The sequence below is a fragment of the Lissotriton vulgaris genome, chromosome 6 (assembly GCF_964263255.1).
Source record: "Lissotriton vulgaris chromosome 6, aLisVul1.2, whole genome shotgun sequence".
NCBI lineage: Eukaryota > Metazoa > Chordata > Amphibia > Caudata > Salamandridae > Lissotriton > Lissotriton vulgaris.
The window spans coordinates 1280877943-1280905079 of record NC_141694.1 but is presented as its reverse complement, the minus strand read 5'-3'; the positions used below and the strand labels follow the sequence as shown (position 1 = coordinate 1280905079).

Below are 27137 nucleotides of genomic sequence, written 5' to 3'. Positions count from 1 at the left end.
TTTTGAAGAAGGCTACAAAGGGGAACATTACTATGATCCTCCCCAGGAATACCATAGGGAATATCCAGAGGAGGTGGTCTGTACACCTTCCTCTTTGATTTTGGACTTGCAATTCATGCTGCTGGACTACAAGAGAAGGTTTCCAACGCCGTCCTCGATTCCGGAACAGACGTCAGTTCCCCCAAGGCACTACTCAGTCCCTTCCACTCCTCAGGCGCAACCACCACTGTTACAAACAATAACGGGACCTCCACCAATGCCACCTTTTGTCCAACATCCGGATACGTCAGATGACGATCAGGGGGACACAGATCTTCCAGATCCACACAGGGAATGGGATGACTATGTTATTCGCACTCCTTCTTCTCTTTCACCGGTTCCTGTGGATTCTCCACCAGGGGACAAAGGTGGTTTCCACAACCTACTGGAAAGGGCGTCCAAAAGAGTTGATCTGCCAATGCCAACATCGGAAACAGAGTTTTTTTTTATATGACTTTAAGGAGACATTTAAGAAGACGGGGTGGGCCCCGTCTTCTTAAAGGTCTCCTTAAAGTCATATAAAAAAAAAACTCTGTTTCCGATGGTGTGGAATATGGAGAATTCACATCACGATATTGCTACCACCATGAGATATTTGGGTATTAGAATAACCCAGAAAGTAGAGAAGATCCCGGAATTTAACCTCAATCGCATCTTTAAAGAGTGCCAAAAACAGCTGAACTCATGAGTGCACCTTCCCCTAACAATCTTGGGAAGGATTAACCTAGTTAAAATGTCCATCCTCCCTAATTTGACATTTCTCTTTAATTCCATCCCACTGGCTTTTGACACAAAACATTTACGAAATGTCAAAGTGAACTAAATTCATTCATATGGAAACATAGAGCCACCAGGCTAGCTTGGAAGAAGCTTAGGCGGAAGAGGGAGAAAGGGGGTTTAACAATGCCCGATCTGCAATATTATGCATGGGCATTTCAGCTGTCTCATTCACGAATGTTGCTGAAGATGCCTACTAGCACAATGGTGGGTGAGATGTTCCGGGCTATGCTAAGGGGGTCTGACTTGTCAGAAATTGGCTTTACGTTTAAGTTTGGAGACCAAAAATGTTTTTTTTAAATTAAATTGAAGACTCTTCAGTCAATAGCCAGAAGTTGCTCAGTAATTAGAAGAAGAGTTGGGCTGGGCTATTTTTCAAAAAGGCCACCACTATGGGATTCCCGGGGACTCCTGCATTCCTTCGAGATAGTCTGAGCACGCCTCTGAGAGACTCTGGATTTTTGACGTGGGGAGACCTGTTGGAGGGGGCCGTTCTGCTTTCTTGGGAAGTTCTTCGCGAGGCAGCGGGCCTGGCCTGTCCAAGTTTAAATATCTTCAACTGAATAGCTGGATCCAGTCACAGGTAAAAAGTAAAGTGCCGCTTGGGAAGGACAGTTATTTAGAAGACCGACTCGTGGCAACGCCTGGAGGGAAAAGGGAAGTGTCAATGTGGTACTGGACTATTGCGGAGGAAGCAGATGGCGAATTTAAACTTGCCGATGACTTATGGGTAGCACAGATGAATATACAGTGTGATTTGTTGTGGATGGATTCATTTAATACTCTCTATAGAATAGTCAAACCTGCTTGGCTCAGGCCCAATCATATCTTTACAGCCCATAGAGTGTACCTCTCCCCGCTTAAACTATCGAAATTTCAGCCCGGCAAAGTATGTAATAAATGCGGATTCCCAGAGGCATCTGATATACACATGTTTAAGGACTGCCCCCTTCTAAGTGAGTTCTGGGACAAAGTTATAACATCTATGGAATCTATCCTGAGAGTCCCCTTGACTATTAGCTCACAGCTAATTATTTTTGGCCTTGATGACAAAATTATGGGCCCTGCAAAATCTCGACTCTTTTACGCAATACTTCTGGCAAGGAGGCAAATATGCAAGTATTGGGTAGAATCAACAGCACCGACTCATTCAGAATGGCTGACCTCGCTGTATGAAGTGTCTAAGGTTGATTTCGCCTGATCCTGTAATAAGAATAAATTGGCATTTAGGGATTTATTAAAGTCATGGAGGTAGGAGTCCGTTTTTTTTTTCCCTGGGTCCTATGATTATGCCTTTAATGCTCCTCGGACTTCCAAAAAGGGTCTTCCCGGCATTTTGTCCGGCAGGTTATGTGAAAACCTAGATGGAGTATAAATCTCTTTCCCATGATCCCCCTTTGAGTAATTAAATGTCTCTGGTTGATGGTAGTAAGTAACAAGAACACCAGGACAAGATATGAAAGATGGAGGTTATTCTTTCTTTTCTTTTTTTCTCTCGTCAAGTGGGGTCAAGGCAAATGAGAACCAAAAAAAAAAAAACAAGAAGACGGGTGGGCCATTCCCATTGTCAAGTATTTATGGGATGAGGGTCTTAAGGTCATGAAAACGGTGATTCCTGTCCTTCCACGTTTGAAGAAAAATATAAGGCCCCAGAAGATAGCTTGACTTGCCTGGTGAGTCATCCGAAACCAGACTCAGTAATATCGCAGGTAGCGCAGCGGAAGTCAAAGAATCCAGCAGCCCCTCTTACTACGCCTCCGGACAAGGAAGGCTGATGCCTGGACAACACGGGCAAAAGATTCTCTTCGATGTTGAGTTTAATGGTCAGGGCAGCTAACGCGTTAGGTAGTTTGGGCCGCTACGGCTGGCAGATGTGGTGTGATTTTTCCCCTTACATCAACCAACTTCCAGAGGAAAGTAAGTCTGAGGCCAGGAAGATCCTCCAGGAAGGAGAGAGAGCTTCCTCGGGGTTCATAGTTTGTGTAATAGACATCGCTACAACAGCTTTTCCATCTCTGGCTGTAGCAGCGGTCCTACGCCGTCAGAGTTGGCTTAGAGCACCTCGTTCAGACCAGAAGTCCAGAACAAAATACTGGATCTTCGATTTGATGGGGAAGCTCTCTTTGGAAAGCATGTGGATGAAGCTCTCCAAGATATAAAAAAGGACATGGACACAGCGAAGTCGTTGGGGACGCTCCAATACCGTAAGGTTCCCTTTCAAGGAGCCCGGGGAAGAGGGCTTCCCTCGTACAGAGGAAGGTACTAACAATATAGGTACTCCTCCTATACGCCTGCCGCACAGTCTTATCGCATTAAGTATAATCAGCGCCAAGATCAATATGCAGCCTATTCTAAGTCGGCGCCCAGAGGGAGAGCAGGACATCAGGGGAAGGATCCTTCAAGACATCAATAGCGGCTTGCCGGCTCTGGCTATTGTTCCTTCCCGGCACCAGACACCTGTAGGGGGAAGGATTTCTGTGTGCTTACAAAATTGGAAAAAGATAACAACGGATCAATGGGTGCTCAACATAGTTCATTTAGGCCATACATTGGAATTTGTTCAACTTTCTGCCCTTACCCCTCCTTGCAGGCACATGACAAACCATCTACGTCTCCTGTGCCTGGAAGTCCAAGTAATGTTACAAAAGGGGGCAATAGAACCAGTCCAGTTAACCCAGAAAGGAAAGGGGTTCTACTCCCGGTTCTTTCTGGTTCGAAAGACTATCTAGAAGTGACATCCTATCCTAGATCTGAGGGCGCTCACGCCTATCTCATCAAGCAGTCATTTACAATGGTCTCCTTAAAGGACATACTTTTACTTCTAAATTCGGGAGATTTCATGGCCACTTTAGACCTAGAGGACGCTTATTTCCATGTTCCCATTCATCCATCACACAGGAAGTTCCTTCGCTTTATGGTAGCCAGAAGCCACTGTCAATTAAAAGTTCTCCCTTTCAGCCTCAGATTGGCACCAAGGATCTTTACAAAATGTTTGGCTCCAGTAGCGCCCTTCCTCAAGAGAAAGCAACACCAGGTATTTCCCTACCTAGACGACTGGCTGATAAAAGCTCCCTCCAAAGCGACCGCCATGGATTTTGTGACAGCCTGCACAAAACTGTTCAAGAATCTAGGTCTTACCCTCAACAGGGACAAGAACGCAGTTTTTCTGGGAGCCATATTGGACACGTCTCTGAACAGAGCATTTCCATCACTAGAATGACGGGCCAAGCTAGTGTCAATGGTTCGACTACTTCTAAAAAGAAAGTCACTTTCAGTTCACCTCTACAAATCCCTTCTGGGATCCATGTCGTCCTATATTCCTCTTATACCCCACTGCAGGCTGCAGATGCGACCTCTTCCGGAGCAACTGGACTTACAGTGGTGTCAAGTAGAAGGATCTTTTGAGGACATAGTCACGGTAACTTCACCAATAAGGCAAGCCACTTCATGGTGAACTCACCAGGCAAACATTTCACAAGGTCTCTCTTTTCTGGCCCCGCCAGCTCCTCAGATAATTACAACAGATGCATCTCTAGAGGGTTGGGGAGCGGTCTTACAAGACCTTCAAATAAGTGGCAGTTGGCAACAACATCATCGTCTTCTGCACATCAGTTTGCTGGAGCTAAGAGCGATTTACCTGGCCCTGCACTCATTTCTCCAGAGGATCAGAAACTCATCGGTTCTTATCAGGACAGACAATACAACGGCTATGCATTATGTCAACAAACGGGGAGGCACAAGATCCCGTCTGTTGTCCTCAGAGGCTCAAACTATCTGGGAATGGGCGATCCAACATGGGGTTTTGCTGAAAGCCGAACATCTTCCAGAAAACCTCAACGAGACTGCAGATACTCTCAGCAGGCTAAAGTCGGTCTGCCAAAGTGGGAGCTGGATCAGCACACACTAGACAGCATCTTGTGGCTATGTGGCAAGCTATCCATGGATCTTTTTGCGACACTGGAAATGCTGGTACTTCGCAAGCTGGCATCATCAACCGGGATCCTGGGATGCGTTTTCGATGGCATGGTCAGACGCCTTTGTTTACACTTTTCCCCTCATTCCTCTTCTCCCAAAGCTTCTCATGAAGATGAAGGCGTTGCTCTGTAAGATGATCCTCATAGCACCGTCTTGGCCTCGCTAGTATTGGTACACAGAGCTTCTTCTTCTGTCGGTGGAACAACCGATTCCCATCATTACTCACGATGCCCCAGGGCCAAGTGCTGCCTCCGGATCCCAGATCTATTCAGTTGTCAGCATTGTTCCTGAACACAGGAAGTTTCTTGACCTAAATCTGTCCTCTGAGTTTAAAGACATTCTTTCTCAGGCTGGTGCTCAGAGTAGGAACAAGACATATCGAATGAAGTGGAAAAGGTTCTGTCTCTGGTGCCACGAATCAGGATATCACCCTTTCTCTTTTCGGCTCATGAGATTCTTCCTTACATCCTTTCATTGGCCAAGGCTGGCTTAGCTCACGCATCTATTAAAGTTAATCTCGAAGCCATTTCTCATTGCAGAAGAATATTTTTGGGCCCTTCTCTATGGTCAGCGAGAATAATTAAACAGTTTATGAAAGGGCTTTTTAGAGTCTTCCCTCCGATCATGCCTCCTCCACCACTAAGGCACCTTAACATGGTCTTGGCTCATCTCATGATGCATGCCTTCGAACCTTTCCATAAGTCGGAGTTAAAATTCCTATTTCCTAAGGTGGCTCTTCTTCTGGCGCTAACATCTCGAGAAAGGTTGACGAATTGCAGGCACTCACTATCCAGGAGCCTTTTCTTCAATTCAAAAATGACAGAGTAGTACTTCGTACTAACCCCAAGTTCATCCCTAAGATGCCTTCGGACTTTCACCTGAATGAACCTCTGGTTCTTAAGACTTTTTTCTCTCTGCCTACAGCTCTGGCTGAGAGATTACTTCATTCACTGGACATTCAGCGTTGTTTGAAACTCTATCTCCAAAGAACTAAACACTTTAGAATGTCACCTCAGCTCTTTGTGGCGTATAGTGCTTCTCGTAAGGGTTTTCTCCTATCTAAACAAGGCATTGCACGTTGGATTTCCAGATCTATCTAGTACTGTCCTCAATTGGCTGGGAAACCCCTCCAGGGAAGGTCCTTGCTCACTCCACCAGGGCAGTCTGTTCCTCTACCGTCCTCTTTGCTGAGGTATCTATCTGGGACATCTACAGAGCACAGCAAAACCAGGATGCTTGTTTCCGTTCCAGAGAAGACATGCTTTGGTAGTTTGGGGTGGACTGTTCCTCTGAGGTACAGGGTCAGACTGATCTGCATATGGCCATGTCTGAACTGGGGTGGCGGAGTGAGCTAAAGAACGATCTGCTGGATGACACCCAGTTTGGGTTCAGGAAGGGCCACGGGACTGAGACTGCTCTGATAAAGGCAGCAGAGGAGGTCAGGATAATCATGGACCAGGGTGGTGCAGCGGTCCTAATACTGTTGGATTTGTCTGCAGCCTTCGACACAGTCGATCATACCATCTTGATCGACCGTGTCGCTGCAGTAGGCATTCAGGGCAAAGCCAAAGCACTCCTGGCATCCTTCCTGGCTGATAGAGAGCAGTCTGTGAAGGTGGGGAGTTATTACTCTCCTGATTTCACTCTGCCTTGTGGAGTCCCCCAAGGCTCCTCGCTAAGTCCGACACTTTTTAACATCTACGTGTCGGACTTGGTGAGGGTGATCAAGTCATTTGGTATTGGACTGACATCATACGCTGATGACACCCAGCTGGTCCTGGCGATCCACAAAAATGGAGGAGCAGTGGCTGCTAACTTCCAGGAGGGTATGAGAGCCATCAGTACCTGGATGGATTAGAATTGTCTAAAGTTAAATTCTGACAAGACTGAGGTCATGGTATTTGGTGAGCTGACCCCGTCTTGGTCCCCAGTTTGGTGGCCTTTGGAGTTAGGAACCCCTCCATCACCAGTATCCAAAGTTAGGAATCTGGGGGTTCTATTTGACAACAAGCTAGCTTTTGTCAGCCATGCCAACGCAGTGGTCTCAGCCTCCTTTTTTACCTTAAGAATGGTAAAGAAATTGCTTCCATTTCTTCCCCCAAATGCAGGCAAGACCCTAATGTCCACTTTGGTATTGTCTAAGGTGGACTATTGCAATGGCCTACTGTTGAACGCGCAGGAGCAAGTTTTGAATAAATTACAGATTGTTCAAAATGCTGCCGCAAGGATTCTAACCGGCACACCGAAGTATTCATCTATTTCTCCCATCATTCGTCAACTACATTGGTTGCCGGTTAGAAGCCGTACGAAGTTTAAGGCCTTGTGTATCACATATAAGGCATTGAACAACATTGGACCAGAATTTTTTAAAAAGGCCATTTGTGTTTACACCCCTAGTCGAACATTACGTTCATCTGCAGCCCAACAGCTTCAAATCCCACGCACAAAAAAAGTCACATGGGGAGACAAACGCTTTGTGGTTGCCGCTTCTAAACTGTGGAACCTGCTCCCTCCCTACATCAAACTTAGCCCATCACTGCTAACATTCCGAAAGCATCTTAAGACCTGGCTTTTTAATCAGTAAACTCCCAATAGGAACCCCTTTGCAATCTGTAAGCTCAAGCGCAGAGACACCGGAAGGTATTTGTGCGCTATAGAAATTTTATAAATAACTAAAATAAAATAAATAATGATGGATTAAACCCAGATCAGTTGACTGGGGGTGAGTGCTTGCAATGTTCAACACTCCGTCCATCATCATCTTTGTTTTTGCTTTGTTCGCCCATCTACAGAGCAGCCACCTGGAACAGTATCCATACATTTACCAGACATTACTGCTTGGATTCTTTGAAGCACACTGATACGGCAGTAGGCCAAGCAGTCCTGAGGAACCTGTTTCAATAGAGTGAGCTTTCTCTTTTTTCCCTCCTTCCTTTTCTTGCCTAAAACCTCGTACATTCTTTCAATTACTTGTATGATTACGTTTAAGATTAAATGCTTGTCTTGATACTTTACAATCTGACCTGAGGAAATGGTCTCCTCTTTCTACTTTTTTCTGTACTTATGTACTATTTTTAAAGAATTTCTGGACAAGAAATGTGCTCATAACTGCTAGCTACTCTGATTCAAGCATGTGAATCTATGAAAGTTTCAATACTGAAGTAAGAAAATAAGTTACTTACCTGTAACTTTAGTTCTCCAGTATTGGAAGCTTTCGTAGATTCACATGTGACCCAACCTCCTCCCCTGGGAAAGCTCAACCTTTTTTGATTTTTATGGTTAGCCTTAGGCACCACGCTATGAAAATCTGAAGATCTGGGGTTCTCTCAGTAGGGTTCTAGAGGGTGAGGCTAATCTGATTGGTTGTGTGTTTTATTTGGTCTCTTCTACAAAAAGATGTGAATATGTTACAAAACTGAAATGGGCCTAGACCTAGTTTCTAGTTTGTAATAGTTTTGCATTTCTATTTTAATGTACCTGGGACTCCCATCTTGACGAATGGGAATGATTCAAGCTTGTGAATCTATGAAAGCTTCCAATACTGGAGAACTAAAGTTACAGGTAAGTAACTTATTTTCTTATCCACATCAAATTTCTACTCAGGCTAAACCCCACGACCCTTCAGTTGCCTAGAATGGACTTTGCAGACATCACTCTGTGCACATGGCTTGTCAGTGCCTGAAAATAGTGGATTAATGGGAGGATATGGTCAGGTCGATAGAGGACATAAAAGTTACTGTGGTACCTCAACTGCCTATGGTGGCGATTTTTGGATATAAGAAAGATGTCCCATCCAGTGTGCTTAACTTACTGCAATGCTGCTGGCGAACAGGTAAGTCACCATTCACTGGGGGCTCTCCACTGTTCCCATTTTTTGCTAGGAGCAACTGGCGGAATACTGGTCTCTCATGCCAGCTCCCAGCAGAGCGAGAGACATCTGGAAATCATTCGAACAGTACTTAGCAACGAGGCCCGACCCTTGAAAGCAGGGAAACAGAGCACTGAGAGGATGTTAAGAGGGGGGACCCACTCTTTTGCAGTGCACTAGGGAAAGACTGCAAGCTCAACACTGTTACTGCAGCCAGATTGCTTGCCACTTTCTGTGCCCTCACAGGAGAGGTGTTATCCAAAATGGTCTTATCACCTGAAACCAATCACAGCAACCTAATGTATTACTGCATATGTGCCTTGAATTTTCTATGTGTTTCTAGAGTGGAGATGTAAATGTTATCTGTTTATGTTGCATACTATACTGAAATTGACAATAAATAAATGTATTTTGTAAATAATAATAATAATATATTTTTTTAAAAGCATTGTTAGGCTTTGCCCCTCATCTCTGATATTCCTACGGCTGTCCATAGGACTAAAATCTTTACAAAATTGGGTCTGTGAGGAGCCTATCACTTGATCCAGATCTGATCAGGTAATGAGTGGAAGGCAACTTTTAGAACACCTTTTGGGCATTAGCAATGCCCTGTGATGCCATTTTCTTTTGTAATGCCCCGCTATCCCCTAGCATTTTATGAACTCAATCTTTTTTAGTGGACTTCCAGATGAAAGTTGTGTAACTGAATAACATCTTTGTATTTTCTAAGTATCCAACCCTTCATATTAAAAAGTTCTTCAGCATCTCAGGGAGAATAAACTATGATACAATCCAGAAACACTTGGCGTTTGAAAAATATTACTGGAAATTCTTTGAGAATTTCTCCATGCGTGTTGCTCTTATCACTGATCTACTCCAAAAAAACAATACCATTCAAAGGGCTCACAGTGTCACCATAGCCTTCAAAAGACTAATGAAAGAGTTCATTTGAGCCCCCTTTTACAACATACAACAACCTGATGTCTTTTAGTCATTTACTCTCTAGACAGATGCTTCGGACCAAGCTATGGGAACTATGAAGAAGAGCCCACATTGCTTTTTTCCTCGAAAATTCTCCGCAGCAGAAAGAAACTATTTGGTTCTGGAGAAAGCACTTCTTGCTATCAAATCAGCATTTATAGATTGGAGTGATTTTTTACCTGCAGCCTGCAGCTAACAGTCCACACCGATCACAGAAATTTTAAATTCTTCAACAGACAGAATTCTGGAATAGTAAGCAAGCCCGGTGGGCATTTTTCTTTTAACAGTTTGACTTTTTCATTACTTACATTTCTAGGTCAGATAATCTTATTACAAATTGTTTTTCCAGATGATATCATGTACAAGAGGTCTCCAGGACCATGGAGGAAATTGTTGCTTCTTCATTTCCTCAACTACCTTTCTAGAGTTAATTTGTCAAGGACCCAAATGTATTATTCACCTTGACCTAGAAAAACATTTTCCTCAATTTTAATTAAAGAATGCAAACGGTCTGATTTATGTTGAAAAGAAACCTTATTCCTTCAGAACATTCAGAAAAAAATTTGGCTTAATCAGTAGGTCATTTTGTGGGCCATCTCTTTACCACGATATTACAGAGCTCAAAACTCTTGCAAGGTCTGTGCCCAAAATAAATCTAAAACTCAAAGAAAAGCAGGACTTTTATTAACACCTGAAATCCCCTTCAATCCTTGGGAAATCATTTCCCCTGACTTTATAGTAGACTTGACTACATCTGAGTATCTCACCTCATAAATGGCTACTGTGAATTAATATACTAAAATGGCACAGTTTTCCATTCTTCCCAAATTACCAACTGTCTATCAATCAATCAATAAATCAATTAGGATTTATAAAGCACGGCTGATCACCCCATAGGGTATCCAGGTGTTTGCAGGCCCCCGAGGCGTAATCAAACAGCCAGGTCTTGAGAGCCATTCGGAATTCCGAAAATGAGGTGATGGTCTGGAGGTGCGTCGGGAGGCTGTTCCAGGTCTTTGCTGCGTTGTGGGAGAAGGTGCATCACCACTTCTGTTTAGGTAGATGCAGGGAGTATGGGAAAGTGAAAGGGAGGTGGAGCATAGTCTTCTCAATGTTTGGTGGAAATTCAGGCGGTGGTTAATGTAGGCAGGTCCTTGATTGTGTAGAGGCTGCCAAGAGTTCGAGGAAGATCAAAGCTGTTGTTCCTCCTCAGTCGAGGAAGGGTTTGGATGTGGTTGGTGGCTGCAATCAGGGCAGTTTCGGTGCTGTGATTGCTGCGGAAGCCAGATTGGGAGGCGTTGAGGACCTGGTTCTGCTCCACGTGTGTCATATGTTGATTGGTGATTATCTTTTCCAGTACCTTCGCAGGCAATAGAAGTAGGAAGATTGGTCGGTAGTTTTTGAGTTTGCTGGGGTCGACTGAGGGTTTTTTAGTAGTGTTCTGACTTCTGCTTGTTTCCAGGCATCAGGAATTGTTGCAGTGGTTATAGAGGTGTTGAGTAGGGTGGGGAGTTCCTGGCCACTCCTTTGGTTCCTGAGGCAACAGTGCCAGAACTACTTTGATTTTCTACTTTGACAATTTTGAGCTTCGTCGGTTTCCCTAAAAAATTAACTCTGATTGTATGCCCTAAATACATCTCTAAATTTTGGAAATTCTTGTATCATAAATTTGTCATCCAAAGAGTATTACCTTCTGGCTTTTACCCTCAAACTAATGGCCAAATCAAAAGACTAAATCAAATTATTGAAGAATTCAAGTGGTACATTTCTGATAGCCAAGCCAAATGGAAAACTTAAAATAACTCAATCCATACTTCCAGTGGCTCATCTCCATTCTTTGGAATAACTGGATATGATTTCATCCTTGAACTTTCCAAGATTATTTGAAAATAAACAATTCTACACCCGCAGTTCAAGATTTTTTGAAACAATTTAAAAAGCTCACGGAAAAAGTTAATTCAGAATTTACTGCTGCTGTATTACAGGTAAATTGGCATAGGCGACCAGCACCTAATTACGAGATAGGTGACAGGGTTAGATTATCCTCCATCAATTTACCTCGTTCGATCTGTAAATTTACATTTTCTCCTAGATATTTTGGGCCATTTGAAATTTCAAAAAATCATTAATCCTCTTACTGTAAGACTCAAGCATCCCCATTAGTGGACAGTTCATGCTTCTTTTCATGTTTCCCATCTAAAACACAATCATCATCATAAAGGTTTTCAGGTTAAAAAGTGGCCAGTGCCAATAATTGTTGATGAATAACTTGAGTATGAGGTTCACAGGATATGTGAATCCTGGTACTTTAAAGGGAAGTTACATTATCTTATTGACAGAAAGGTATGTCATCCTTGTGATCGTTTATTTGAACCCACTGAACAGCTTCATCTTTCCCTTAAGGTTGAAACAATTCTGTTCAAATTTTCACCAAAAATCAGGAACTCCTAAGAGGAACCAGAATTTAAGGGTTTTGCCCCTACCTTCCTGCTCCACAACTAGGTGCAGGCTCCGTGGACTCCATGGCACTCTCCTTTAGCATGCCCTGGTTGGAAGTGGGCTATGTGGGTTCTGTTGAATTCTCTTGTTTTCTGGCTCCACTCCACAATGCTTCTCTGCTCCTTGGATGAGGTGGTGTCCTCCAAGGGCCATTTTGCTTCCTTCACGGGCACCAACTCTGTTTGGTCTGTGCAGTGCATTATGTGGCAACTTCCTCCCTGCATGCTGGCACCCCAGTAATCCCACATGCAGGAAGGGTTATTTCGAAACAAGGTATCATAAGATGCAGTTAATTCTCCTCAATATATGTTTGTTATAGACTTATTTTCTTAAGAATTACTGTAAGTCAGTGCCCTTTATATGTTGTAATTGTAATGTTTATTCATGTGGTTTCCCAATCCAAGTTATTTTAGACTACGACAGCCGAAAAAGTCTTAATCGGTTTGAGTATAGACACTAGTAAAGAGGCAAAAAGGCTGACTGGTTGCTGGCATACCAGCTATGTCAAAAAGAGGCTTTTGGCCATCCCAGACATTAGGATGGGCACGGTGATCTGGTGACCCACCCTGATGACATTGCAGAAGCATTTATGTGAGTTTACAAGAAACTAAATGATTCCAGTTGGGGTAGGAGAAAAGCACAGGAGAGGAAGTTAATTAATCCTCTACAGATAACAAGATTAGGTGATGGTGGTAGAGAATTCCTGAGTGTAAGTATTAACCTAGATAAAATCAAGGAGCTGATATTGTCATTGCACTGTAAATCCCTTGGAGAGGACAGCTTTTCAGGGAAAGTTTTTTAAAGAATGCAAGGACGAGGTAGCCACTGAGCTCCTGGAGGCCTTTGGAGATGCAGAAAGTACTGATTCCTTAGGTCCTATATCTATATATAACAACACCCTGGAATGCAGGAATTATAGGTTGATTTTGCGTATAGATGTTGAGATCCACATACTTGCCATAATACTACAAGACTGGGCAGATTTATACCACATTTCATACATCTTGCGCAGGTGAGGTTTGTACCAGGAATCGCCTACTCATGGTCTTTCACCTCTTCTGGGACACTAAGGATAATCCTGAAGATATACTCGCTATTTCTGTGAGCATGGAAAAGCTTTTGATCCAGTAGCATGGGGTACATTCATAGGACTTAACAGAGATTTGGTGTAGGATCTAATTTCATTTCAAAAGTGCAATGGCTATATGAGGAGCCTACTGCATGTATTAACTGCAGGAGATACTTATCATGCGCATTGGAGATCAAATGGGGAAAAAGGAGGGATGCCACCAGCGCTTTTCTTTGTGGCACTCGAACCCCTTACCAAAGCAATTTGGTCCTCAGAAGCGATAAAGGGGTTTACCACGTGCGCTTGTTCCGTTAAGGCCCTACTATACATGAATGACATCCTTATGACCATTATGGACGTCAACATTACTATCCATAAATTGATGTCATTCATTAATATTTTTTATCAAATATCAGGACACAAGGTAAACTGGGGAAATCTGGAGGTGCTGCCCAGGTCCATTACTATGAGCGCCTGTGTAGCTGGACTCCCTATAAAATAGGTACGATGGAGTGAGATGCCTCTGAATATTGTTAAATAGAAGTCTGGAGGGTATAATTGAGGATAGCCTGAGACAATTGTTAGATAAAACAATCCTAGCCTTTGAGAGATTGCAACATTTGTAGCTCTCCCTTTTTAGGAGAGAAGGAAGGTGATCAGATTAATTGTTGCTCCCAGATATAAGTATGGACCTTACTTACAAAGAATTAATGCAGCGTGGTGCTGCAAGCCATTTGGCTGCCCCATGCTGCGTTAATTCCTACGATGATATGAAGGATACATCTGCTCTCGCCTGCGCTGGCGCACAATTAGCTGCCATGCGCCGATGCAGGCATCTTGTACCATAGTGCAAGGATGCCTGTGTCACCGAGATGAATGTTAATGTGCAGGAATATGTCCATTCCTGCACATAAACAATCTGAAAGGGCATTTTTCAACTTCTATGTGTGCTGCATTAGCACACATAGAAATTGCAAAACGGCATTTGTTTATTGATTGTTTATGTGCAGGAAGGGGCACTTTCCTGCACATAAACAATCACAAGAGGTGATTTCCTCATTCTATGTGTGCTGCAGAATGCAACACGCATTGAAAGAGGGAAAAAATTGAGTAGAAACTAATATATTTCTCCTCATTGCGCTTCCCTACACCCCTCCTGGGAAGGCGTAGCATTCAGATGCATTTCCAGGTTTACGATTTCTCGTAAATCTGGAGGTGTCAGGTTCCATGGTTGTTGTGTGGGAACACCCATGGAATGCTACTTTCACGTAAAGTGCTGGTTGGAAAGGGGCCGTATTTACAAGGACAGGAAAAGCCATGCAGGGTGGCTTTTTTGTGTGTCCATATAAATATGAAGCAGCACAATGCGCCACCGGTGCGTCACAAAAAGTGACACACCGGCGGCGCAAGCAACCCCTGGTCCCCGGCTCACTGGCCTCCTTCTTTTGGCTCCCCCCCTCACCGGTCTCTTCTGTTCGGACCTTGGGCATTAAGGTCAGCCATGACCTCACTATGCATGCCCAAGTCAGCTCAGTAGTATCCTCCTGTTTTCTGTCTCTTTGCCTCATTTGGAAAATCTCTCGTTATTTTTCTACGGATGCCCTCAAAACCATAGTCATGGCCCTTATCACCTCTCGCCTTGATTATGGGAATGGCTTGTACGTGGGCATACCCGCCTACGAAACCCGCCGTCTTCAGGCCATTCAAAACCAGGCTGCCCGTCTCATTCTTCGCCTTCCCAAATCCTCCCACATCACTCCTGCACTCAAGTCCCTTCATTGGCTTCCTGTCCACTTTAGATCTTTCTTTAAATTGGCTTGTGTGGCCTTTCGCGCTCACACCCACTCAGCTCCCCTCTTTATCGGATCTCTCATCTCCCCTCACGCCCCCAGTCGCACTCTCCGTTCCTCCTCTCTCTCTCTTCTCCATGTTCCCCGCTTTCGTAAATCCAGAACGGGAGGCATCCGATTCTCGGTTCTGGAACAGCCTTCCTTTGTCCATCCGTTCCATCCCTATTTACACCCACTTCCGCAAAGCCCTTAAAACTTTTCTGTTTTCCCAGGCCTTCCCCTGTTAGTTTTCCCGAGTCCCCTCTGTGAGTCTGGTCTAACCCTCAGCGCCAGGAAGCCGCTTGGCCGCAGTGCGCTTAATTAAGTTCTTTTTTCATTTCATTTCATTTTGTAGGGAAGGCATGAAACCCAGGGCATGATTTAGTGTTTGATAGGGCCACTCTGTCCTTCAAATGTAGATATGACAGTCCTACCACCTGTCATCTTCGTACCTTGAAAGGAAGCACCTTACAGCAGCTCCCTTCAAAATACAAACAGTTTAGTGGACGGATACCGTCCTTTTTAAAAAAAATTTTTTTTTTTTTTTAAATTTGTTTTTATTGCAGAATTAGAGACAAGTCATCAAAATTAGGCCAACCATTACACTTATGACATCACAATTGAAAATGAAGCAAATACTCTACACAGCCATTCAGCCCACATCCCGGAGGCTGGGCGGCGCGCCAAGAGTACTGTTCTCCAGAAGCTGCCTCAGTGTATGCCCTGCTCGGGTACTCGGTCGGTCACATCATGTTGTATCTGCTTTTACCCCCCTAACGCCCTCCCCCCCCTTGCACCATCAGAACCCAGAATACTCCCTGGGTACGTTCTTCAGTTCTCGTCCACATCCTAACAGGTCCAGTTGTTTCTTCTGAACTACGACGCGGTGCCTAACTACCCTTTCAAGAACGTCCCCCCCCCCCACAACTGCTGCTGATTCGGGTACTGACAAACCTTGCAAATACCAGAGTACATCCCCCATAGGATCCATTCACCATCGTGCAATCCACATGGAACCCAACTATCACATCTCCTCCTCTTCATCTTCCGCCACATAGTCACGCAATGCCTGGACCACCATCTCCCACGCCCTCGCCAACTCCAAGCACTTCTCATGGCCAGTCCTAGTGGCCTGCCGCATTCTGATAACACTTTCGCAGCCTGACCACTTCAACAATTCACTCATCCATCTCCTCACTGACGGACTTTCCTTAGATTTCCAGTGCCAAGTTATCTCTCTTTAAGCCAGCATGATTCCAAGGTCTATAAATTTACTAGTAATTTTTATCTTCTTGGTATGAGGGAACCAGAGGAGCAGACACGCTGCCATATCAAAGTCTACCTCCCTATCCGTTACTGCATTCAGGAGTTCCCCCACTGCCGGCCAGTACGCTCCTAACTTCAGGCAATTCCATAGCATATGATCCAAATCTACCTCGGGTGTCAAGCATCTCGGGCACACGGCATCGGGCACTTGGAAATACCGTTTCACTCTCTCCGGTGTCAGGTATGCCCTATGGATAATTAAAAAATGCACCAGTTGAAATCGCGCATTCCTCGTTCCCTTCTACGTCCGTCGTAACACTTGGCTCCAAACCGTGTCCGGTATGGGCTTGCCTACGCTGACCTCCCACCGCGACTTCAATGCCAGTAGTGGCGCCAGTCCCTCACTCAGCATTCTAGTATGGAGACAAGACACCGCCTTAACAGTGCCCGCCGCCATCACCACATACTGACATGCCATGGTCACTTCCGGTTCTTCCAACCCTTTCCTCCAATATCGCTGCATCACTGCCACCACCGCTGCGTGCAGCAGGAAAGTCCCATCCGGTAGGCCAAATTGATCCTGCAGCGTCCGATAGGGGACTAATGTCCCATCAACATACAGATCCCCCACTACCTGCAGGCCCAGCTCCTCCCACCCCAACAGTTGAGACCAATCGCCTCCATGAGGCAGCGCGGTCAGCATTCCCAGCGGTATCTCCGGCGCGTACGGCCTGTCCCTTTTTGCTCTTTTCAAGCTCCTGTGCCAACACAATTTAAGCGTTCTTTCTTCTATCGTGAGCTCCCTCATGTCCAGTTTCTGTTGCATTATTATATATGACAAAACACCCCTCTGGATGCCGAGCTCCCGATCACGCTCAGGGCCCCTGAATACTCTGGCGACATTTTGTGTCAGCACCTGGAGTTGCGCCGCCAGGTAGTATAATTCAAAGTCAGGAACGGCCAACCCTCCCTCAGGCTTAGGTCTAGTCAGAGTACTCAGCGCGACCCTGCGCCGCCCATGGCCCCAAAGGAAGCCAGTCACCAATGTCTTCAGATCTTTAAAAATCTTCTGCGGGATCCATATCGGTAGCGTCCGGAAATAGTAAAGCAGCCGCGGGAGTGCCACCATCTTCAACAATGCCACTCGTCCCAATACCGACAACGGAAGGGAGGCCCAGAAATCCATGCAGCCCTTCAGCGCCCGAATACACCGCTCCACGTTCCCTTCCAAGAGGTCCACAGCCTCATGATAAATGCGCACCCCCAAATAGGTGAAACAGGGAGGCTCCCACACCACCTCTCTCGTCAGCGGCGGACTGGGCGCGCCTTTCCGCAATGGAAACACACAGGTCTTGGTCCAATTCACCCGGAGGCCTGATAGCTGCCCAAATCTACCCAGCATATCCACTGCCCACTCTAGTGATTGCATTGGATCCGCTAGATACAATAACAGATCATCGGCGTATAGTGATATATAATGCGACTCCGGTCCTTGCGCTATCCCATTGTACATGGTGCCCAACCGTGCCTGTGCCGCCAACGGCTCCACTGCTAAAGCGAACAGCAGAGGGGATAACGAGCAGCCCTGCCTCGTCCCCCTACACACTGGGTATGCTGAAGATACAATAGGCCCCAGCCGTACTCGCGCCTTCGCCGACGAGTAAAGCACCCTCGTCCACCTCCGAAAGCCTTCACCTATCCCAAATTTCAACAGCACTCCATCCAGGTATTCCCACTCGAGGCTATCAAAAGCCTTTTCGATATCAACCGCCAATACCACAGGGTCAAGATCCGACGCCCCGGCACCATCCATAATGCGGATCAGACGACGTATGTTCATCGAAGTGTTCCTAGTCGGGATAAATCCCGCCTGATCCCTGTGTACCAATGTAGTCATGTGCGGCATCAACCTGGCGGCCAAGATGCGACTCAGAATCTTATAGTCCACCGTCAACATGGACAATGGGCGGTAAGATGTCACGTCCAACGCATCTCTGCCCGGCTTCAGCAGTGGCACCACCAGTGCCTCCCTCATTGATTCAGGCAAGCACCCCATCTGCTTCGCCTCCGAGTACACCACCAACAATCTAGGTGCCAGTATATCAACAAATTTGGCATAAAATTCTATAGGTAGCCCGTCCACCCCCGTGGTTTTGTTTCGCGCCATATGTTTAATTGCCCCCCTTATCTCTGCCAATGTTATGGGCCCCCCAATTCTGTCGCTTCCTCGCTATCCAACACCGGCAGCGGAATCGGATCCAGGTACTCGCCTATCTCCGAGACCTCTGCCTCCAGGTGGCTTTCATACAGTCCCGTATAATAGGATTGAAAGCGCGCCAGGACTGCTGATTGAGAATAAACCACATCTCCATCTTCCTTTCGTATACTCATGACCAGGCACCCCCTAGGCTCCGGATCAGCTAGTTTGGCCAAGAGCGTACCCACTTTATCACGCTCCTCATGCACCTTAGCAACATATGACTTATAATCATAGCACCGCAGCCGCTCCGTCTCAGTCGCCACCATTTCTTTAGCCTGCATCAGTTGTTCCTGTAAGTCTGGCCGCTCAGGCCTTTGTCGTTCCAGCCCTCTCAACACCTCTTCTGCTTTCGCAAGGTCATTCAGCACTGCTTTTCTCGCATTCGAAAATCTGCCCATGCATACCCCTCTCACCACCATTTTCATTGCATCCCACTCCACTGATCTGGTCGAGGCCGAGCCTCCATTGTCTTCAAAATAACAGTCAATGCCCTGTCGAACCGTGTCGCTAAACACCAGATCTTCCAATGTATCAGGCCGCAGTCGCCATGATGGAACCGCCGATCTCGCCTGCTGCCACTGCATTGAGATCAGTAAAGGGTTATGATCCGAAATGGTTCTAGTCAAATATTCAGACTGGGTCACCACAGCCGCCAGGGGGCCGCCGCATAGCACAGAGTCCAGTCGAACATGCAAGTCATGAATCGTGGAAAAGTAAGAGTAATCCCTGATCTCAGGATGTTGTACCCTCCACACATCTATCAATCCCAACCTCTCCTGCCATTCCCTCCTTTGGGTTGCTAGCCTGCGCACCGGGGAATCGACCAATGGCGGATGTGACCTATCCAGCCGCACATCTGTGATTGAGTTAAAATCTCCTGCCAGTAAGAGAGGGCCCGCCAAGAAATAGGCCAGCGAGCTTGATAAACCCTCAAAGAAGTGAGCCTGATCGGAATTGGGGGCATAAATATTGCATAGAACCACCTCTCTGCCACAAAGTCGCCCCTCAACCGCTACATATCTGCCCTCAGCATCAATTCGTTGGCTCGTCATTTGGAACGGCGTGCCCGCCCTCACCCAAATTAGCACCCCTCTGGCGAATGCTGAGTATGTTGTGCCAAATACCTGACCTCGCCACCTCTTCTGTAAAGCCCCGCACTCGGTCTTGGATAAATGGGTTTCCTGAAGCATTGCAATCTGTACACCCCGCCTCACCAGGTAGGCATGCACCTTATGACGTTTCACCATTGTACGAAGTCCTCGGACATTCCATGTGATACATTTCAAACTAGGTAACGTCCCCATGGTGTACCTTTCTGCACAATGGCACTAGCCAACAATGCAGCAGTTGTGTACCCCCCTCAAAACACCCCAAACAACACCCCAAACCCCTCTCCCCAGGACAGGACCTAGTAACCCAGCTTCAGCCCCGTTCCAAACCACCAACACCCCACACATTATTCTAACCTGTGGTCGTCACCACAGAAGGCCTTAAGGGCCTCGAGAGGTCGGTGGAGCGCCGATCCGGCGTAGGCGGAGCCCCAACCCCACGCCCGCAGTCCCATAGTACTTGTACAGCCCCGTACCTGGTAGTCCAACAAATGTCCGGAGAGTTTGTACCAGTAGATACCTCAGGATTATCCAGCGTTCTCAAGCCTCACTCATTAAACAAACCGTCCGAGGTTTGCGGTGTGACCGCCGGTCCCTTCGCACTTCCCGTTTCTGAGTCGTCGCCTCCGGACTTCTCCCCTTCCTCCTCCGATTCCGACGCCCCGGATGCCCTCTCCTGTTGCGATCCTGTGATGGTCGCCGTTGCAGACAGCGTTCCCCTCCTGTCCGCCGCCATTTGCGCCTCCCGCTCGGCCTTTTGGAGCTTGTTCCGGGAGCGGATGCGCTGTGATTTTCTGATCCGTACAGGTTTCTGCCGCTCCCTCCCGCTTTTGTGTGCACGATCAGTCCCTGCACGATACAGTTCAAGCCACGACCAAGCCTCATCAGGAGTCTGAAAGAAGTGGGTCCTGTCGTCAATGATCACTCTCAGTTTCGCAGGAAAGAGCAAAGAGTATTGGATCCCCTCCTCTCTCAGTTCCTTTTTGACTGACAAGAAGGACGCTCTGCTTTTCTGGACTTCCTGAGTGTAATCCGGAAAGACTGTGACTCTACTATTGTCCACTTGGAAGGGGCCCTGGGATCGCGCCCTCTGTATCAACAGATCGCGGTCTTTATAGTGCAGCAATTTGACCACCATCGGCCGAGGTGGTCGGCCCTCCAGGGGCGGCCTGGCGGGAACCCTATGCGCTCGTTCCAGGGAGAAGAAGGGAGACAACCCCTCCGGCGCCACCACCGTCTTGAACCAGTCCTCCATGTAAGACACAGTGTCCCCCTTTTCAATTTTTTCTGGAAGACCTACTACCCTCACATTGTTCCTCCGGTTACGACTTTCCGCATCCTCCGCACGTCGCTCCAGAGTCGCCTGACGGCCGAGGATATCCGTCAATTTATGCTCCGCCGTCACCACCGCCGGTTTCAGTTCCTGGAGCAGCTGTTCATTCGATTTCACTCGATCCGAGAGCTTGGCGTGGTCCGCTCTCAGTAGCCCCAGCCCCGTGGCTACCTGCTCAATGTCCTGGTGCAGAGAGTCCTTTGTCGCAGTGATCGCCTCTAGGATGGCGTCAAGGCGCTGGTGCAGTCGTTGTTCCTGCGTTGAGGCTTCCGGTGGGGCGCCAGTGCCGCCATCCTGGGTCAGAGCGGCCGCATCGTCTCGCCTCTGCTGCGCAATTGGTACCTCGCCCAGAGCAGCCATCTTGATCGCAACACGTGGAGCACTCGGGCCGCCGCTGAGGGCCACACCAGTCCTCCGTGCGCACAGCACAGGCCCCACGGTCCCGGACCTCCTCTCTGTGTCACCTAGTCGTGTGTCCGGCCCCCACAACCACAGTCCCAACAAGTTCCTACAGCATTCCTGGGCGCCCTTCCACTCACAGATCAGTTTCGCCAGTCTATGGCCGGGTGCTGCCCGGGGCCATCAGCATTCAGCCCAACCAGGGCAGCAAACCCTCAGCACCCCGCCAGAAGGGTGGGCGGGCGCTGGTCAGGGCCGGTCACTCCCGCTGTTCAGTCCAGCACACCACAGACACCAGGTCTGCTGACTCAGCTCACTCTCCTCGGCTGCCCAGTCCCCCCGCTACGCAGGCTCCGAGGCAGGCAGCGCCCGCCGCCGATTTCAGGGCACCCAGGACGACCCCACTAGCTCCGGTCGCTCATACGGGGCCACAGGGACCGGAGGGACCCAGGTCCGATCTCGCGGCCGTCGTGCAAGCCGCCACCTCTCCACTGCGCCCCACGCAGGGCGGTCGATCTCACTAGGACAGGCCCCCTTCTGTGTAGTCCGATCTGTCCTTAGGGCAAAAGGCCACCACCAGATGCCTGTGCCGCCGCCCAGGAGCAGCCCGTTCTCCTCCAAGCCCTCTCGTTGGTGAGCGTGGGAGCGGGAGGGGGAGGGGTGCCGTACTCCTCGAGCTGCGGGGTGCCAAGAGCCCCGCCGTTCCTCACCGCCTTCAGTCCCCGTCCAGTCCCCGCTCCGCTCACTCCGCTAAGCAGCCTCCGGTGGATCGGCGCAGAGCCAGGACATAGCTCTCAGTCCCTCTGATCGTCGATCGCCGCCATATTCCCTTTGTTTGCCGTCCAGCGCCTCCCGGCTCCGAGGTCCGAACCACACGCCGCAATCAAGTGCCCGCTGGGGTCCAAACTCTCCCCTCCGGCCTTACAGCACCCCACACAGCAGGAACGTTCCTCCTAGGGCACTAAAGGGCAAGTTTCCAGGATATTAGTTGGGACTCGGCGCGGAGCTTCAAGCTCACACAGCCATCCCGGTCGGCGCTTAAGCCACGCCCCCTAAAAAAAAAATAATGTTTTATTAGAGATTTGCAAGATAAAACAATGACATTTACAGATTTCACTGTCTTGTACGCAAAACTTGTTTTCATGGAAGGACTCGAACCCCCTAGGTCTACTCCCTCTCCCCACCCCTTCATCTCTCTTCTTCCTGTTCTTCCACTATAGTGGGTGTGGCATCGGGTAACTGTGGGTTGTGGTTCATCCAGTCTGAATCAAACTCCGGTAGGAGTTTTAGTTACTCCATATCTTTTCCCATTTCCTAGGGTAGCCCCTGACCTCATATGTCACTTTTTCCAGTCTATGTCTTTTTTCCATGTTTCCAGATCTGGAGAGGTCCAGCTCCCCAGGCAATATTCCTTTTTGCTGCAATCAAACCCAATGTGGTCCACACCTGATGTTTTGCCTCTCTCACACATTCAGGACATACCTTTTTGCAGAGCACGTCAGTCCCCCTCCTCCCACCTGTTGTAAACCATCTGTGAGCTTCATCCAGAAGACTTGTATTACCGGGCATTGCCATAGGATATGGAAAAAAAGGAGTCTGCCTGTCCACAAGCCCGCAAACACAGATTAAAAGCGGTCATACTCATTTTTAGCAGGCTGTTCTGGAGTAATATGAGTGATGCAGTATACGCAATTGTACCAGCCTAAATCCTGATTGAATAGCGACATCCTTAGATGCAGTTAGGGCCTTTTCTCACTCCCTGTCTCTTAGGGCCTCTTCAACTCCCCATCCTCAAAGTCTCCCCATCTACTTCACACAGTTTTTTTAGCTGCTGTAAGGCATCAGGGGTACAGTTTAGAATGTATTTGTATGTCAGAGATGTTGCTTTTTTGGGCATGGGGTAGCTCAACAGTCTTTCCTCCACAGGGAAAGGTTGCTCCAGCTCTGTACCCTGCGCTATCACTGATACTCTCTCGTCAGCTCTGGCAGGGGGACTACGTCTCCCTTTGCCTATACGTCCCACACTGTAGATATGCAGATTGAAACCCCCAAAAACTTAAAAATGAAGAACAGAATGAAGAACAAATCAAACATTCACCCCCAGTCAAAAGATTGGGTTAACTCCATCATCATCTCACCTTGCCATCCCAGTTTAAACCCATCCATATGCAAATAAGGCTTGACCCTGCTCCTCATGGGAACAGTCCAGCCCGAACTGCCAAGCCCGGTCCTCCCTGGACCACAAACAAACATCCTGGGATCGGTTTTGGGGAATTACCCCTCATCAGCCAGGCTAGCTTGGATCCATTGGCACAGTGAGCCTGAAACCTACATCTGGGCATGCCTGGTGCAGTTAGGGCAAAAAAGCAAAAAAAACACAAATGATGGACAGGATGAAGAACAAATCAAACATTCACCCCCATTCAAGAGATCTGGGTTAAATCCATCGTTCTTTTGCTCACCATACCACCCCAGTTTAGACCCAGCCATATGCAAATCAGTCTTGACCCTGCTCCTCATGGGAGCAGTCCCGCCGAACTGCCCAACCAGGTCCTCCCTGGACCAGTAACAAGCATCCTGGGCCCGGTTTCAGGGTATCACCCCTCATCAACTAGGCCAGCTTGAATCCAGTGGCGCAGTGAGTCAAAGGACCACAAAACGATGGATTTAGACCAGATCTGTGATTGGGGGGGGGGGGGGTGAATGTTTGATTGGTTCAGCATTCTGTCCATCATCTGTTCTTTTTGAATTTGTCATCCTAAGAGGGAAGAGTATGCCCTCACATGGGCCCCGTGCTCGATACGCCACCAGATTCAAGCCAGCCTGGCTGATGAGAGGTAAAACCCTGACTCCGGTCCCAGGATGCTTGTGTTCTGGGCTAGTCCTAAAAAAATAAGTTGGGGAATTTACCAAGTTAGAAGGTACGCAAGTGACATAATAGTACACAACATAACTCTACGTGCCTTCGCACATGGCATCACAGGATGTGACATCATAGGTATTGGCATCACAACCCATGACCTTACTGGAAATTACCTTACAAGAAGTGACATCAGATCTTAAGACCTCACACATATGTTTAGCAGGTTTGTCATGAGTACATTTGAGCGCATTATAGGCTTTACCAAATTAGATTTTGCATCAAGGTTGTGACAAAAAAGTGACGAAACTGTGACGCAAAATCTGGGCCTCAACTTATACATGTAGGGGCTTATTTACAAGCCTTGCGCCACCAGTGTGTCACTTTTAATATGGGACAAAGTGACGTACCGGCGGTGCAGTGGACTAGCAAATAAGCCCCCTTTTTTAACACTTCTAAAAAGAAATTGGCAACAAGGAGAAATGTGGCAGTAAATCTGTTCTGCTTCACTGCCATTGTACCTTATTCAACACATTCCAGTGGTATTCATCAGCATAATGTCCAAGGGATTGCGACCATCATACCCTGAATGTTCACAAAATGCATTTGAACACTGTGAAGCTCAGTGCAAGTGCCCTAGATGAGTGTGAGTATTGTAGTATTTATTTATCACTTCATACCACTAACGAGACCTCACGTTACTAACCCAGCACCTACCATAGAAATTGCCCAGTTGTTAGCGCACAGATTTTTGCGTGGAGGTAGGCAATCCTATCAGTAGAAACATCGAAAAAAAAACAATGAAACGATTAAATGAAAGAAAATCCCTTTTAAAATGCTCCTAACCTTAGCCAGAATAATAAACAATAAATAAATATTAACTTCCCTCTGTCCACAGCGAAATTCTATGCAGAAGAAAAACTCCTGTGGGTATGGGTGATAAACTGCTGGGTAGAAGAAAAAAATGTTCTTGCAGTCTAATAACCATGTTCTATTTTTTTCTTTCAGTATTACAGTTGTTCCGCCTTAAGCAAAATAGCATCTAATCCTGAGCATCACGAAGCCATGCTGCACGTTGGTGACAGGTTCCTCATCCGAATGCTTTTGTCGCTGATGTCTTCCTCGGTAGACAAGGTAAAAAAAGCACTGAAAGCGAAAGAGGTGCATGCGTGAAAGGAAAGAGAAGGGGGTCTTGTTCAGCTCTGGTACCTAACAATGATTCCACATATTTTATATTCTTCTATTCCGCTCTTGCCTTGTGTCTTGCCTCAATCGAAGTGCTTAGTTGACTATTTTACATTGGAAATAAAATTCACTCATGGTGCACATGGTTTTTTGTTGTTTCAAGTTACAACATTTACAGTACTAATTCTCAGAGAAACTTAGAGGTCAGAGTTACTAAGGACTTGCGAAAGCCTTGCATGACTTAAGTTGTCGCAAGGCAATGCAAGTCAAATGGAATTTATAAAACCTTCTTGCGTGACTTTGTAAAGAAATGTAAAGCAGCATAGCGGCTTGTGTTGCTTTGCATTATATTTTGTTTTTGTAGAGGTTCCATTGATGGAGCATGGGCATTTCCTTGCATCCACCCATGTTATTTGTTATAGTCCCAGATTTACTAACGACAGTAAACCTGGGATTCCGCAGAAAAGTGTTGAACCTACCATAAAGAGGCTTAACGAGGAGAAATAGCTTTATTTCTCCTTATTACTTCCTCTTTCTATGCATGATGCATTCTGCATCACGTATAGAAAGGGGAAATGGCTTCTTAGGATTGTTTTTGTGCAGGAAGGTATACCTTCCTGCACAAATACAATTCTGCCTATAACGCAGGATCCTTTACGGCCTGGCTCAAGGGTTCCTGCGTGAGTGTTTGGCAATACGCATTGCACCAGCACTCGGGTAAGTATGAAGTGCGCTGTATCTTTGTAGATATGGCTCCTTTCTGCTCTCTTCCTTTCACAGAACATGATGCAGCAACTTGCATTGTTGTGTGCATTGAATGAAATATTAGTAAATCTGCCCCCTAGGGGGCATATTATCAAGGGGGTTTATCTCCGCTTTTTTGGCTTTAAAAGCCAAGAAAGCGGAGATAAAATTATCTCCCTATTACCTAGCTGTCGCTAACACCAGTTAGCGACAGCTAGTAGGAGATAGCGACCATCTTGGGCCCCGCTTTGCATGTCAGTGATATTTATCACTAATGACATGCAAAGTGGACGTGCCAAGATGTTAGCGACTGGAAACAGTCGCTAACATCGCTATCTCCTATTACCAACTTTTGGAGATATTTGCGCTAAGCGCGAATATCTCCAAAAGCTAACACCTGCCCTGAGCAGTTCTTAGCCATGTTAGCCAATGGGAGGTGGATACCATGGCTAAGAGCATTAGCTCGGTAATGCATGAATATCGCGGACTTTTCAGCGATATTCATGCATTGCGGCCGTTTTTTATCGCATTTGTGATAAACCTTGGTAATACCAAGGTTTATCTGCGATAAAAATCGCCGCAGCTCAGCGGTAAATTTTTGTCTCTAACCAAGCAATAGTGATAATTATCGCTATTGCTTGGTAATATGCCCCTAGATTTTTTACATTCGAAGGATCGCCATGCTTTTCCGTCACACACATGCTATCTTCTGTGGGTACATAGGGCCTACTTGTTCTTCAGCTTCGATTCTGCTTACTCTGTAATGCTTCTCTCTTTATTTCCCAGTCTTTATTAATTTGTCTGCTTCAGCTTCCAGCACTTCTCCTGGAAAGCTGTTCACTGCTCGACTAAGCTTTCTAAGAAATTAAAATGTATAATCTTACCACTGAGATATTGGGCCTCCATGCATAGGTTAACATTGCCAAATGGGTGAAACTGGTGCT

The 27137-nt window shown here is 46.8% G+C and overlaps 1 protein-coding gene across 1 annotated transcript in view; it reads left to right on the top strand.

Annotated features, from left to right (window-relative positions):
• LOC147708779 (uncharacterized) overlaps positions 1-27137 on the top strand; it is a 566421-nt gene that overhangs the window by 295602 nt on the left and 243682 nt on the right. Inside the window, exon 7 of the mRNA XM_086927407.1 lies at positions 25273-25398. Coding sequence (XP_086783533.1) covers positions 25273-25398 — 126 coding nt within the window. The remainder of the gene's footprint in view (positions 1-25272; positions 25399-27137) is intronic.